General features: G+C 39.7%; 2 protein-coding genes across 2 annotated transcripts in view; one reads left to right on the top strand and one right to left on the bottom strand.

The window, feature by feature from the left end:
* tbl1x (transducin beta like 1 X-linked) overlaps positions 1 to 16,561 on the bottom strand; it is a 23,852-nt gene extending 7,291 nt beyond the window's left edge. The window contains exon 1 of the mRNA XM_085248940.1: positions 16,192 to 16,561. The gene's annotated coding sequence lies outside the window, so the exon portion shown is untranslated. The remainder of the gene's footprint in view (positions 1 to 16,191) is intronic.
* LOC146556712 (E3 SUMO-protein ligase ZBED1-like) lies at positions 2,732 to 9,648 on the top strand. Its single transcript, XM_085250534.1, has 3 exons — positions 2,732 to 3,608; positions 3,905 to 4,125; positions 9,595 to 9,648. Exons 1-3 carry the CDS (start codon positions 2,732 to 2,734, stop codon positions 9,646 to 9,648), a joined length of 1,152 nt encoding a protein of 383 aa, XP_085106660.1.

Below are 16,561 nucleotides of genomic sequence, written 5' to 3'. Positions count from 1 at the left end.
GAAGCTGGAAAAAAACCTTGTATATACACCCACAGAAACAATGTAAACACACACAAATTTATAGTAAACACCACAAGAACGAAAATGTCAGAGCAGCAGACAACAAAGCAAAGGAACCAAATTAAACCTGGGAATGCACAAAGACACACATCTAACCATTTCCTGCTCTCCCAATAAGAAGTAAACAGATGGACATTTCACCATAAAGAGACATAAAGGGATGCTGTCAGCTATGAAGACTGCATGGCTGTCCAACTTTCATTCCATACACTATCCAGGCCCACTCAAGATTCCCTTCGGTAGCATAGCAACAAGAGAGATCGAGCAAAATAGACAGAGCGGTGTTGTCCCAATTACCAGTGGGCATAAAGCCAGAGGGCTTGAACATTTTACTCAACATGAATTATTCACTCTTTCACCTTGGTATATTCTTTCAAATTGGGTCTACCTTTGTTGTAGCCCCATAGAGATGCCGAGGACTGGAATAATAGCTACCTCTAACTAGTGCAGCAAGCTTCTTTTATATTTTTGAACATAAAAGACTATGTCATTATACTCGGAGCAAAGACGCTCGCAACTGCAAAACATACACCTGAATGTCAGAAGCATTACATGGACAACAGTTTTATTCTCATTTCATCGATTGCTGAAGCATATGATAATGACAGACACATTTCACTCAAGGTAAGAGTTCTTTTACCCTCTTCTTCCAAAGAATAAACAATGCTAAGCTTGTCTACCTTCATCGATGTACCCAGTTCTGGCCCACAGCCCTCATGTTTCCCCTTTAGCTAATTAGCTTACATATGGGACTAAGACAGACTAGCCACATCAAAGCGTTCAGCCACTGCTCCCAGGGCCTCTATAGCTACATACCAAACAACTGGAAACATCATCAAATGGGAGTCTAGAGAGAGAGATGCTGGTCTCATCAGCAGCACCAATAAAGCCTCTATCAGATGGGCACATGATGCAGCCGTCCATTACACAACACGCTGTGCATTCAAGACTCCTTTGACTAAACACTGGGCCTAACCAGAGAAGATGCCAACCTCTGTCCTGCAAAGGTTTATCAGTTCAGATGAACTCAGATAAGCACAGAAGAAAAACATGAGACATCCAAACTGATTGTACGCTTACAGGATCATAGGATTTGTAGGACTTATTAGAGGGCTGTCTAATGTGCTTAGCAACATGCAAATAAAATCAAACACATTGTTGATCGTAAACCACACGGCTCAGTTTGAAATAGAAATCTGATTCATGTCACTTATTGCACAGGTAAGAGAAAAATACTCAACAATGAAACACGTAACCCTACTTTGTGAAATGCTTTCAGTCTCTCAGCTGGCAGATTTGATTAATGTCCTGTCAATCAACGGAAACAAAGCAGCAAATTGCACTCCAGCAAAACCAGTCTTCATGTGGCAAATACACATACGAGAAATCAGATGACGCATCTGAAATACAAATCAGCGTGTGAGCAACAGTTACAGAAATACCCATCTGTTTTCTATATTAAGCTACCATTATCATCTTAAGAGTTTCCTGTCTTCACTTCGTCTTAGAGACTGTATTAAAACGGACAAAAAAAATAAAACCTCATCACAACGAACATGCCTGCATGGTGATATTGACACCATTTACAGGCGGAAGAAAAATATAGCTCTACAATCGTATCAACTCTGTCAAATGGAAAACATGTGACTGCAAAGCAAAAAATAAAAATAAAAATGGAAATTGCTAGAGTTGATAAAAATCACCTAATGGGTCAATTATGAGCATCCCTGCTGCATCCCTCAGGCTCACTGCAGCCACTCTCACTATACCCCTGCAGCCACTCTCCCCGGGCGCCCAATGGCTGCCCACTGCTTCACTGAGTGAATGGGTTAAATGCAGAGAGGGATTTTCCCCACGGGGACCAATAAAGTACACTTTCTTTCTTTCTTTCTATACTGCCTCTAAGACGACACCCTCATAATCCACCTTTGACCATCACACTAAACCAAACAAAGCCTGCTTAATGCCTCCTTAGTGTTCACATAGCATGTTATTGTTTCTGAATTCATGATATGTTAATGCGAAGCGATGTGCTAATCTGAATTCATGTGCATATCCCTGTATACCAGCACACTATGACCCAGACCTCAATTCAGCTCTGATTTCTGCTCAATTTATGGTCGTGCGTGGATGTCGAGTGTAGCTCTACGGCTACACAGATAACATAATTACTGGATTGAAACCAACGCAGATGCTGGAGTGCAGTCCTTCAGAAAGCCAACAGTATGTTGCCTGACTGATGACATTACAAGATTACAGCAGGTTTAAAGCCAACTGGTTGAAAAGCTGATTAAAATAGGAAAGTGTGAGTGGTGAGTGTGCACCACAAAGAAGAAGAATCACAAAATTACAAATGAATACATAAATAAGAAGCACACATTAAAAACATAAACAATGGCTGCAGAGAACAGTCTATACGTTTAAATTATAAATTGTGTCTTCTCTGCAACAGAGCGAAAGCCAGAGAACCAACAAGAGCCAAAACTGAACAAAGTAGCACACATTACCGGCTGTTCCACATAGGGCTGGGCCATATTATACCGTTCACGATAATACCGGTATAAAGTTTGGCAACGATAGGAAAATGAAATATCGCGATAGAATGTGGGCAAAATGCGCATGCGCAGTGCCTTTGTTTTCATACGCACATGGCAGAAAAAGTATGGCGGCAATGGAGGATGACACGGACGAAGGCGCGTCTTTGAATGAAGCGGGTGAGCCAGAATTGGTCAGTAAAAACGGTGCAACTTCGGTGGTGTGGAAGTGGTTTGGTTTTCGTCCATCGGATACCCACCAAAGCAAAAATTTTTGTAGAACATGCAAGCGGGCCATCGCGGCGAAGGGAGGAAACACTACAAACCTATTTTATCATTTGAAGCAGAAGCACTCCTCTGAGTACAAAAAAGCCATTAAAGCACGTGAAGAGTTGTCCGCTTCAACTAGCGAGGTGGTAAGACCAAAGAAGATGACTCAACAAACAATCAACGTAGCTTTAAATAGCTCCATGCCTTATGACAAAAGTAACAAACGCTGGGGGGAGCTAACTAATGCAGTGACACATTGTTTAGCCAGGGATATGATGCCTATTCAGAGTGTGGAAAGAGAAGGTTTCAAAAAGATGCTTAAAACGTTCGATCCACGCTACAAGCTACCCACAAAGAAATACTTCTCTAAAGTCGCCTTGCCTGCTTTATATGAAGAGATCCGTACTGAGGTGTCAAATGCGTTATCTTCGGTGGAGTTTTTTGCGTCCACCACGGACATGTGGTCAAGCCGAACATCAGACCCCTACATGAGCCTCACAATACATTATGTGGACAAAGACTGGAAGCTACAAAACAAGTGCCTCGAAACATGTTTTTTCCCCGAGGACCATACTGGGGAAAATATAGCCAGAGTCTTAAAAGAGTTCCTCAGCTCGTGGAATCTTCAGGAGGAAAAACAAGTGTGTGTGACGACTGACAACGGGGCCAACATTGTGAAAGCCGTCGCACTCAACAACTGGACCAGACTTTCATGCTTCGGACATCGCCTGCACATTGCAATAGGTACGTTTTTTTGTTTTTTTTTTTGCTATAGGTAAGTTAATTATAACGTCAGATTAAGAACTTATTGTATTAGTTTAAATGATGGTAATAATACTGTTTGTGTTATTAATCTCTGAATGTGGGTAGTTGTACTGCGATCGATAGATCGATAGATCGATAGATAGATTTATATATTAGAGAGAGAGAGAGAGAGATGTGTGTAAATAATTGTGTGTTATACAACTTAAATGTCACATTCCACACCGCATTAATAGTGCTGTTGAAACTGTGTTTCCTTTTAAATGTATGTCTTTTAGAAAGAAGTGTGAAGGACCCAAGGATCGAACGAGCAGTTGGAGTGGGAAAGAAGATTGTTGCTGCTTTTGGCCATAGCTGGAAGCGCCAGCGAGCTCTGCAGGCTGCCCAAAAGGAACTGGGCCTACCAGAACACAAACTCATAACTGAATGTTGCACTCGTTGGGGTTCAAAGCAGAGAATGATCCAACGGCTGCTGGAACAAGAAAAAGCTATAACACAGGTTTTAGCTGCTGATAAAACCACAAGGCACCTCATGTTGACATGGCAAGACATTGAAGTGCTTGACTCTGTCAGCACTGCACTGAATCCACTCCTAGAGTTTACAGATGCTTTCTCTGCTGAAGAGTATGTAACCATTTCATTTGTTAAGCCTGTTCTTCAGATGTTTAACAATGACATGTTAAAAGTAAAAGAAGGTGACACTGAGCTGACCAAAGACATCAAAACAGCAATACTTGACTACATGAACAAAAGCTACACAGACAGTGTCACAGAGAGGCTTGTTAACATGGCTTCTTTCCTTGATCCACGGTTTCATACAGAATATTTCAGTGAGAGAGAAAGCAAAGCCATCAAAGTTCAAGTCATGAGTGAACTAGAGCATCTTGTCCCACACCAGGGTATCACAGGTTTTTCAGAAACACTTCATACATCTACTGGTGACCAAACAAATCAGGGAGCTGTTAAAAAGCAAAAGAAGAGTCTCGGGAGTTTTTTGAAGGGACCAGTTAGTGGCAAGATGGAGGTAACTGCAGAGAGGTTATCATCTGAACTGAGATGTTATGTGAATAGTCCACCAGCAGACAGTGAGTGTGATCCTCTTTCGTGGTGGAAAGTTCACACAGTAAACTTTCCCCACATCAGCAGATTAGCTAGGAAATACCTCTGCATTCCAGCAACTAGCTCTGCATCTGAAAGGTTATTCAGCACAGGTGGAAATGTTGTAACTTGTCAAAGGTCCTCCCTTAAGCCCGCATCTGTGAACATGTTAGTGTTTCTGACAAAGAATCTTAAAACTTGAAATGTAGAAAAACTTCCAGGAGCAGTAGCATAATTTATCTGTTTTTTGTTTGTTTTGTTTTTACTCAAGAGTTTGTGCAATATTATTATTTGACTTATTGATTTTGCACACTGCACTTTTGTTACAAAGCACCTCTTAAGTTTTGTGGATATACAGGATTATGGATAACCATGTATATAACAGGATAACCACTGTTGAATTTTGTGTGGCTGTAATGCACGTTAAAATAAACAGCTGCTTGTTTAAACAAAAACAAATTGATGGGGTTTTTTTCCACTAAAAAAGTTGTAGAGTTGTATTTTGTTTTGCGTCAATTATATCGTCAGTTATATCGTTATCGCAAATTTTCAAATCTATATCGTGATAAATATTTTTTGCCATATTGCCCTGCCCTAGTTCCACATATCTGACAGTGTCCCCAAGTGACACAGTGGCAACATGTAGACACGGGTCTGGTTAGCTCTGTGCAGCAACAGCACAATACTAAAGCAATATTGTGCCAGGACTGTGCCTCTGCTGCTGGCTAAAAAACGTGACAACAATGCCCAGCAATGCTGTGGCTGAATGCTTCGAGATATTTTCAGTGTTGAAATAGACAACTTAGACTTTTGCCAGTATGTTTTTCTGCCCAGTTACTGCATAGTTGATTTATTTATCCAGGTACTACAGCTTTGGATTTGATCTTATCATAGCAGATAATGTGAATGTAGAAATAGCAGGTACTAGCTGATACTCAAAGACTCACAAGAAATATGAAACTGGATGTCAGATATAAGGACAGATGTCTCTTTTCTTTTCCTTTTTATTCTTTTTGCAGAAAGACCAAGGATAGTCAGCACCTAACACTTCCCTCTACAGACGCTCTGTCGATAAATTAGTACATTCCTAAGAAACAGACATGACTAACATATGATGCAATTCACAGAAGGTGGCAGTGTTGGGGGAGGGGGAACTCAAATTGTCATGCTATGCTGTTACAGCGTTTTTCCAACTTCCTTGTTTTGAGCTTCACATTTTGAACTGTGACCACAGAGGGATATCAGATGAAAGACTGGAGAGTAGTATGAAAGCTGGTCAAATCTTAATTTGTATGAAGTCAAATTTCAAATTAGAGACTTTTTTTTGGAAAAGGGGTGGTTATAAAGCTCAGAAACCTGCTTCAATACATAAACCAAGAGTTTTAAATATCAAGCTGCTCTAAACTGTGCAAAAACAGATCAACAACAAAATATTGATATTCCCCTTAAGGAAAATGAAAGGATTACATATGAAACCGTTTAAATGCAACTATTTGAGCATTTAAAACAGCATGTGTTGATTTAAATGTGCATAGATAGAAACAAAAATTCACAGCAAATTGAATAATACCTTGTGCAGAAATCTTAGATCTTTTCCTGTGAAAACCTCACTAAAAATCCAATCAAATGCTTTCTGAACATCAACATTTGGCTGTAAAAAAAAAAAAAAAAATAATAATAATAATAATACAGCAAAGAAAAACACACAGGCATCTCCTACACATGCAGGCTGGAATAGAACGATGTTAAAAAAAAACCCTGCATACCACGGACCCCATTTTCTCCTGAACAGTCAACTCCTGACAGATGTGCAAACAAGACCTGGAAACAGCAGCCATTTTCTCTTGAACTGCTCTGCTGAGTAAAACCCGCCTTTGAAGCTTCTGGTTTGGGCTGCAGTCTGGGGTGGGGGTGGGGGGGAAAGGGGACAGTGGAGGGGTGCATTGTGATAATGATCCCCACACAGGTAATCACAACAACAACAACCATTTGTGCATTGTCCTTTGCCTTTCTCAGTGACTCACTAAATGACAGTCAATGTAGGTCGGCAAATGATGGGGGATGGTAGCCTTCGGTCTCTAGGGGAAACACTTCTCCCATGCTTGCTATGGGTGGAAACACTTAATGTTTACCAGGGGTGGCCAGCCAAGTGCAATGGAAGTCTGCAGGTTTTTCATTCCAACCAGTGACTACACCCACACATTACAACACCTTTGGATGAGTGCATCTTACACGTGAAATTACCTGTTACAGTAATGAGTTGCGGAAAAGAAAAAAAAAAAATCTTTAGGCTCTCCAAGCCATGGTTGGCCATGCTTGGAACTACAAGGACTGGGCTACTAGATCTTTCAGCATGATGAGTCATGAGGCTGAAGCAGCTGGCATAGTTGTGTGACCACTGCAGCTTCTGTCTGCCTTTTTCTTTTTTTTTTTCCCTTTTTGAAGTCTACATGCAAGCATGTCTGCATAGGTTGTATACCCATACACCTTCACTCTGTGTAACCAAATACCTTTGCAAATGGACACAAACATGATACCATGAATCCCACATAACACATTAATGAGCGCATTCAGTCCCACTAGAGCTTCATCAAACACACCCAATCCTATGATCCTCGCAAATTACAAGTCAAATTTGAACTCCTTATTAGACACAGCAATATGAGTGAATTTGCACTCGCAAGAGAGACACTGGAAAAGAGGGTTTCTCCCTGGGAAATGATTGGAAAATGGCAACAGACTAAGGATCACTGATGGAGCCACCATAATTGTTTCCATTCAGGACCCAAGATCCACCCTCATGCAAAACTCGTCAACATCAAATAAAAATGTCATCTCTCACTTGCATACGGGTGACATTTAGTTTTCTCAGTTGAAACCAAACTAGTATTATAGTGTTCAAAGAAGGAAATTCCCAGGTGTCTTCTCTATTAGCGCAGACCCTACATTTGTAACCATAAGAGAGCAAAACATCAATTATTTTAATAAACAGAGCATATGACTCAAAAGAAGATGAATCTGTATTTTCATCATCAAAGAGTACACTCTAAAACTGCTTTAATTTTATAACAGAAGAGGGCTAAAATGACTGATTATTTCTAGTAAAAACATCTAAATGAGATCATCCATCCATCTCTCTCACACGTTACAAAATTATTAACTACTGTTAAGTCAAAATGTAGCATATTTATTCCTTAAAAATAAAAAGTGCTATATTACTCTAATCATTCTTAACAGCTTTTTATCCACTACATGAAACAACCTGCCCACACCTAGGCACATTCTTGCCTAAATGATTTTGGTCATTTTGGCTGATGACAGATGCATCATTTTGTCATGCAAGTACAACAAATTATTGCATATATTAAAATGTTACAATATCGGATTAGTTTAAAAGCATACAGCATGGAACTGGAAATAAATCTGATTACTGACAAGCTACACTGAAGACAAAATAACCAGGTTACTGGTAAGCTATTAATTTGGCGTCTCCAGATAAGCTTCTTTCATACATACAATCACACAAGCGTATCGAGAACTAGTCACTGTGGGGCATGCCTGTGTATATGGCTTTGTGGGGGTGGGTGGCGAATAAGTACATTGTGTGGAGAAGATTCTGGGACACAAAGCTTTTTTTTTTTCCCTTCATGCTGAAGGCAGCACACAAACAACATAAAAATCCACCTTTCCCATTGCTCAGTTAGAACTTCACAAATTTATGTGGTTTTACATCTAGGCCAGTGCATACCAAGCGAAGCGGAGAGTGAATTATCTGCACGTCTGATAATAAACGCCTAAATGAATAATGAATAGAGCATTTGGAAGTGTTTTGGCTGTGTTGACATTACGCAAATGCAGCCATTGTCTACACCACTGACAGGAACTGAAAGTATTACATCTCTATGGGAGTGTACAGTATGTCTTAACAAGCTTTTGCATAAACACTATTTCACTACCCGAAAAAAAAAAAAGTAACCATTATAGCTTTTGTGTATTTATTCAATAGTAATAAAGAATCCTTAACAAGTTAGTAGTCATTTCAGAGGCCTCTGCAAGGCATTTCTTTTTCTTCATCAAAATGAGGATAGCACAAATGAGCTGTAAACACCGAGACACACCAGTGTAGGCAATACAAGTGTTGCTATGGTGACCAAAGGCTCTTGCTTCTCTGTCAACAGCTGCTCATGCCACCCTAAATACCCCCACTCTCCTTGAGCTTTCCTTCCATCTGACATCAGGGTCAAGCAAACAAGTCAGACAAGCGTGCTGAAAAACTGATCTTCATTCTAAGCCATCTCACGGCTGCTTCTTTAGCCAGCATTTACACCGTGTAACACTAACAGCAACACACCAAAGATTTCCCTTTGTCTGTGTCCTCCACACAGCATCTTCCATGCTGAACAACTGACTGCACACGAGCAATAAAAGTTTGGGACATTTTAGGGTTTCCTCTTGCAACCGCATGAGTATATGGGTCATGGAAATACAATTATAGACAGTCACAGAATACTACTACCACATTTTACAGAAGTACATTCATTTTTGCTTCTTGGCCAAAACTATGAAATTGTCTTATTGCGATATCCTGTTGCAATTTTAAGCATAAACGAAGAAAACAAAAAACTAAACACTGCTATTGCTGTGTAATAAAAACTGATCTTAAATACTGCTGCATATACATCCAGCTGCTGCATGATGCACTTAGCCTCACCTCAACTCTATTCTGTTTTTTTGAATGCCTTTATTAAGGCTTTCAGTTGGCGTGCATTTAAATGTCAGAGTTGCATGCATTAACTTTCTGCCTTCTACCATCTGTAGTTTGTGCTTCTTTGTTCCTCTACATGTCCTCTCTCATTGTGTCTTTCTGCAGGGATCTCTGGACTCAGAGCTGCACGCTCCTGGTCTTCAGATACAAGCCCTCTGAGCTCAGTGTTTGTTGTTTCCCTGTAGTCTTCTTTTCTATCTTCGCTTCTAGTGTCAAGCTTCAAGTGAAAGCTTTTTTCCCCCCTCCATCCCCGCTGTCACCACATGCTTGCTCAAAGAAAATCACTGGGTTTCTCTCTATGATATTGTAATTAGGACATATCATACCGTTCACGGTAATACCGGTATAATGTTGGGCAATGACAAGAAAATGAAATATCGCGATAGAATATGGGTAAAATGCGCATGCACAGTGCCTTTGTTTTCATACGCACATGGCGAAAAAGGCACGGCGGCGACGGAGAATGACAAGGGCGAAAGCGGATCGTTGAATGAAACGGATGAACCAGAATTGGTTTGTAAAAATGCTGCAACTTCAGTGGTGTGGAACTGGTTTAGCTTTCGTCTGTCAGATACATAACAAAGCACTATTTTTGGTGGAGCATGCTAGCGGACCGTCATTATTACCGTTTTTTTTTTTGGAAAATACGGCACACTTAAAAATCAATCATTTGATTTTTCTGAAAATCGACAGTGCCCCTTATAATCCCGTGTGCCTTATGTTTGAATTCTGGTTGTGTTTACTGACCTCGAAACGATTTTATGTGGTACACGGTGCTCGAAAATCTGTCAAATGTTTTAGTACGACTTTGCTAAGCTACAAACCCGCACCACTTGATGGATTGTTGGAGCATTACAGCTATCGTAGGCAGGAGCCTCCGGAGGGATACGTACAGTGCTTCAACATAATATTACCGTATTGCATGTGTATAAGCTCTTTTTAAGTTTTGTGGATATTATACTTCGTTATGCTGAGGATATGTCGGCCAATTTCCACTGGAAATGCCTTTAGGTTAAACTGTCAGCAAGGAATTTGCATTTGTACTGTTACATTTTTATATAACTTTAATGCAAAAAACAGCTGCTTGTTTAAGTGAAAATACATTGATGGGGTTTTTTTGCACTAATAAAATTGTGGAGTTGTAAAGTATTTTGTCTAGTGTCAATTATCGTCAGTTATATCGTTATCGCAAATTTTCAGATCTATATCGTGATAAATATTTTTGGTCATATCGCCCTGCTCTAATTGTAATGGCATTAAAATGGCACTGGTGTGATGCTCGAGCCATACTGCCTGCCCCAATCTCTGCATATAGCTACCTCACTGAACAGCTGTTGTCCACAAAGACAGTGCTGCTGTTGCAGCACTACTATTGCCAGCCCACAGAGAGAGCAAGAGAGATACCTTTCACCTTAATGCAAGTTTCCAACATTGTGGTACATGGCTGACAGCCCACCTTGGCCCAAGCACCTACACACCACCTCCACAAATAAAATGGTAATCACTTATTATGAGGTGGATGTTGGCTAGTTGAATGAACTAACCTACATAACATGAGGCTGTCAACAAGTACTCTAAATTGGATTATATAATCAATATAATCTAACTATAAAATACATACAAATAAATAATATTCTTTGGAAAAACAAAAACGACAAGCAACACTGTTATGCCATTTGTCTTATCTTGCAAGCCACACATAATGCAATGCAGAGTTTCTACCAGTAAAGTTTTTAGACCCAGCAGCTGGGAACAGGACTGTTAATGTGGAAATATTTACCCACAATGTTGCACAGTGGCAGAGTGGAAACAGCAGAGCTGCTTGCTGCTTCAGATTTCAGACACACAGCTGCTGGTGCAAGGAAATACAGGGAGCAAACAATTAAGCCTACCACAATAAGGTAAATCTTAATGTGTTAAGTCACAACATTTCCCTGATTATTTTAATTTAGTTTTTCAAACTTCTTTATAGCTCTAACTACTAGAGGCTAAATTCAGTCATCAGGATCCTTACATTTTGCACTACACCAGCAGACAACCTAAAAGCATGGACAGAAGTTACAGCTTGTCACTATCAGTGACTGAAAATGAAATGTAAGTCCAGGGTCTGACAAGAGTGAATAATTCTGTAACAACCATGTGGTTTTGATGGCATGGAGTTCACAGCTGAGCTCAAGTGTGATTTGCACTCAAATCAATCTAAAAATAAACAACGTTAAATAAAATAACTATGTAAGACATGATGTCTCATTGTAGTGGTATGCCTGCTTGCAGACATGCTGCAGATACGTCTAATATGCAATAATGGTTTGAACCTGAGTGGATTTTGATAAAGGAATAACGAAATGTCTTTTTTGGCCAATTCTAACAGCCCTAACATCATCCAGTCCTTTTGAGAACTGTGGACTTTCAGTGTTACTGACAAAACCCAAGCATGCACACATATACTGCAGGGTTTCCACCAGCATACTGCAAACCCAGAAGCCCAAGCAACTGCAAAGTTTGAATTACAGCCTTTCAAGTGACTGGAATTATAAAGAGATTTTAAAAAACAAACAAACCAAAAACATACAGATGCTGATTTTTTTAAATAAATAAAATATAATTCAGAAACAACTGTGAATCCATCATAAGCAGGGGATTCTCTCACATATCAAATCGCAATATTCAATCAATATTTAAGCCCAGTTTCCAAAAGGTGCACAAGTCTTTGTTAAATGATGTAGCACGGAGTGGCTAAGATGATGATGACATACTTTGCATGCATAACTACACTGATTGCTCCACAAAAGATAAGATAAGCTTACGTGGCTGACTCAGGATGAAGATTAAGACGTAGGCAAAAAACACAATATGACCATCAGTAAAGAACTTTCCCACTCTGGCAAGTATGTGCTTGCACAACTTCCTGAAAAGTCATCCACCAACTATTTCTTCATTCATCCTTCTAAAAAGTAACAAAAAAAAAAAAACCAAGAAAAAAAAAAATCAAGCAAGTCACACTTAAGAGATGTGATCATCTGCCTACAATTGAAAAGCGCTAAACATTAATACTTAAATTTTTAACAGATGCCTAAAGGGATATATACTTGCTCTACTTTTATTCTAAGTAGGGACAGAGGGAAGACACCATAGGCTGTAGCTCACACAATGATAAACAGCACCACCCTAACACCAAATGATGTCCAAATAAATAACTACAGCCTTCAACTAGTCAGTACTTGTATGGCAGTTATTTTAGAGTAACCACCAGTGCACCAGTTGGCTGGTCGCCACTGAACACTGCATGTCTCTTTTGAAGGGAGAGAATGGCCCACCTTCCTCCATGGTCTATCATAAATAAATACTGCTACAGAAATATTTGGACAGCCCAGTGAAGAGATTTGCAGCACCACAAGGCTGACACACAGGACTTCCTTGCCCTACTTATGAAGAGGGAATACATTTCTGTTTTTAATACAGTCTCATTGCACTGTGGATCTGATGTTTTCTTACAGTAGTTAGATATAAATAAGTTAAAAAAATAAAATAATAATTGAACTATTATGTTTCATAGACTGTAGGCCATGAGATGGGTTTTTTTCTTCTTTTAAAACACAAGACCAGGTATTGCATGGAAGGTAAAAAGAACACCTTTCATCTCAGATCCTGTCACGAAGCAGCCTAACAATGTTATTTGGCTATGCCCCCTGAGGATTCAGTACAAATGGTAATTGTGTCAATTTATTGGAACGCCAAATAAAAAGACAGATAAATCCACTAAGAAAAGAAGGATTTAAAGTCTATATCATTACTCATACTTTATAGAGTATTAATTCTAATGCTGAACATTAGAGATTAATACAGGCAAAACACTGAAACTAAATCCTGGTGTTCTTTTACCAGGTGGCACTGAACCTGTAACTTTTGTAACTACTGTAATTAGAGTTCAACACAACTCATACAACAAAGGACAGGTTTTCACCACACGGTAAGCAGTCTAGATTGGGTTATGGAGAAATTATTTTACATAGCGTGAATGATGTTATTAAATTTGGCTGGAGTAGCATTTTAATTCAGCCTCAATAAAGTCACGGACAATCTCAGCAACAGCTTGCAAGTTTATTTACTTGAAGTCCAGCATTTGGGGTGTTCTGAATTCACTTTGCTTCTATTGCTCATCTCTCTTCCTGCACTGACTCAGTGACCCCAATTCTAAAGCAGTAAATCACATTAAACTGCAGCAAGACTTGAATCTCCTACATGTTCGCTGTTGTTGCAGTGTTGCCCACCCCTTACTTTATATTGAGTCATCACAGTTGTCTTCTACATTCCCACCAACTACTGGACTGAAGTGGAGCAGCTGGTTGCAAAAACTGTTTAAGACACTCGTCACACCAGATCTTTAGAAAACAACACAGCGCAAGAAAGTGCATTTAAACAACTCAATCTAAAAGAATATCCTGCTTGACACTCAAACATTTTACACACCAGTCATACATGAGACCTTTTCTTTTTTCCCCTTACTCTTTGTAAGTGACATTACATAAACAATTAATGATAATTTGGCATTACTATCCAGTGTGCACACACTCCATATGTATGGTAAATTTGCAAGGTAAACTATTAAGCACATAAAATAAACTATTCACAGTACAGGCTGGAAATGAGATTATAAGTGTTCGTTGTAGACGTGCCCCTCCTTATAAATTAGGTCATCAATGAGGATTGGGAAGCTACTAAACTGTAGCCTCAAAAAAAGTCTAGTTAAAAAAAGAAGGAAGAAAAAAAAAACAAAAAACAAAAAAAACAGACTTCTTCGTGTGAACTATGCCTCAAATTTCACAGGACCTTGGAAAAACCATTATAGAAATGGAAAATGCAAGAAAAGGAAGGAAAGCATTTTTATAGACCTGGGTGTTCAGCAAATTCAAAATCATAAAAAATGTCTCTAAGTAAAAGTAGACATTCCTGCTGCTATAAATAAAAAACCAGCAGAAACTCCTTGGTTTGAAGAAAAAAAAATTCACTGGATGACACTAAGACCAACTGTGAAGTATGGTGGAGGTAGTATTATGGATTGGGACATTTTTACTTCAAAGGCCACAATTAAGGCCCAACTGTGACATTTACTCTTACTGCTAGCAGTTCAAAAAGTGATAAACAAAACTGAGTTTAGCCTTCCATAACACTCCTAGTTTCTCATGTGGCCTCTTGGGAAAATTAATTGGCCACCCCGCCTTACAGTGCTTGAAGTAACAATGAAATTGACACAGTAATAAGAAAATTTACAAGAGAATGGCATGATTGAGATCAACGACCTCAAGCTTAGGAGAGGTTGGTTTATGACACAAGATAATCACCCAACGCCAAAAAAATAAAAATAAAAATAAATTATGAACCAACAATGGAGAGGTTAAAACAGAAGAAAATTCCTGTTGTAGGGTGGCTGTGTTGGAGTCCTGCCCTAAAGGGAACTGACATGCTGTGGCATGGCTGTTCAGCAAAAAAATCCCAGAAAATATGTAACTCGTATTGAGATCAAATAACATTCAAATACTGCCACTAGGTCAACAAGAAATGGGAGCATCACATTGACATTACTTATGTGGGCCACTGAAGTAGAATCAGGTTACAGAATTTAAATAGCAGGGGTTTTAGCCAGTCCTGGCATCTGAATCTTTTTTATATAGCAACATTAACATTTTTGTTTCTCTTCTTGGTGAACCGGTACAAAAGCATGACTGGTCCACATGGCATAGAGCCTATCCTCTTAATTAAAAGAAGTCAATGTTTATCCTTGTTTTTAATTATCTTGGATATATTCAACTGGGAGAAGGCCAAAACTTGGAATAACCTGGATTAAGATGCACTTTGATTCTCTTAAAGCAGACAAGACTGTTGAAGCTGTATCCCATCATTCCAGGCACTATTTAGAGTCGTAAAAGGCAGGTCAAACCACGTTTCTCAATCTCTCATTTCTCTCCTAATGTAGTCTGTGCTTGTTGAGTGTTATGTAGACATGCATTATCACAATTTATATTCCTTCCTACACAGCAGAGTTTCTCTAAAAGCGTCTGCCTGTGCTGTGCTGCATGGTAGAAGGTCATAAGCTTAACAGTAACAATTTAAAACTGGAGTTATACAAGAGCATGAACTGGCCCTTGAAACTGGTGGCACTGTCTAGTACAGTTGAATTTCTCTCCCCTCCCCCACACATGCGCTTCCTAAGTCTGCATGACAATATAAATATGTATCATTCATGCTTTAGCTCAAACAAAATGACCTAAAGTGCAGCTTAATGTTGTTTGACTTTAGTAGCACATTTCCACCAAAGTAGACAAACTAATCAGTCACCACAATGGGACAACCTTGAACCTCTAAAACTTAAGTCTGTTTAGTAAAAGTAGTCCACAGGTCGGCTACATAAGGTTAAGCATGAGTATGTTTCTTTAAGAAAAACAACAATGTAGCAGAAAAGTAGGCTGTTTGAAAAATCATGAACAAAAGAGGCTAAATTAAAAGGCGCAAACGGGAATTTCAACACACGTGTGGAGTCAATGGGTGACTAAGCTTTGTGCCGGCAAGTATCCTCCTAATCAACGCCGTAATCACCAATTTCTCAAAGTCATTATCCTCTTTGCTTTTAACCCACATAAACACACAAGCAGCCTGAATGCAGTGCTGCCCAAAACAGTGCCACTCGACCTTTACTTAGCTTACCTTTTATTGTGAGTGAACTCGTGGTGTCCGCCGCCACCTCTTCCTTCTTCTTCCACAAGGAGAACCTCCAACTTCAGCGAGCTAGCTACGACTTTCCTCCCATTTTGATTACCGTCACATTTCAAGTTCCGACCGCGGGTGTGAGTGTGTGTGTGACTCACTGCCGGCTAAATTTGCTGTGCTAACAAAGCGTGTTCACCCAGACACGCACACGCGCGCGCACACACACGCACAACTGGCGGTAAAGTTGGAATAAACCCGAGTTTCTGTGGCTGAGGCTGCAGGCTACTCTGTAGAGTTTCACCCTCACCGTTCACTGAGAACAGGAGCAGAAAGAGACAGCAGCGAGCGCTAAACGGCAGGGAGAGAG

This window comes from Mchenga conophoros, linkage group LG16 (assembly GCF_057382185.1).
Source record: "Mchenga conophoros isolate Kocher_MC1m ecotype Shallow Benthic linkage group LG16, M_conophoros_male_GT1.1, whole genome shotgun sequence".
Lineage (NCBI taxonomy): Eukaryota > Metazoa > Chordata > Actinopteri > Cichliformes > Cichlidae > Mchenga > Mchenga conophoros.
This window is presented reverse-complemented; position numbering and strand designations above follow the sequence as displayed.

What these genes read in the sequence shown, in the direction of transcription:
- LOC146556712 (XM_085250534.1), top strand. Translation starts at nt 2,732, where the DNA reads ATGGAGGATGACACGGACGAAGGCGCGTCTTTGAATGAAGCGGGTGAG. An exon ending in TCGCCTGCACATTGCAATAG is followed by an intron (nt 3,609 to 3,904) that starts GTACGTTTTTTT and finishes TATGTCTTTTAG; the next exon opens with AAAGAAGTGTGAAGGACCCA. An exon ending in AAGAAAAAGCTATAACACAG is followed by an intron (nt 4,126 to 9,594) that starts GTTTTAGCTGCT and finishes GTCTTTCTGCAG; the next exon opens with GGATCTCTGGACTCAGAGCT.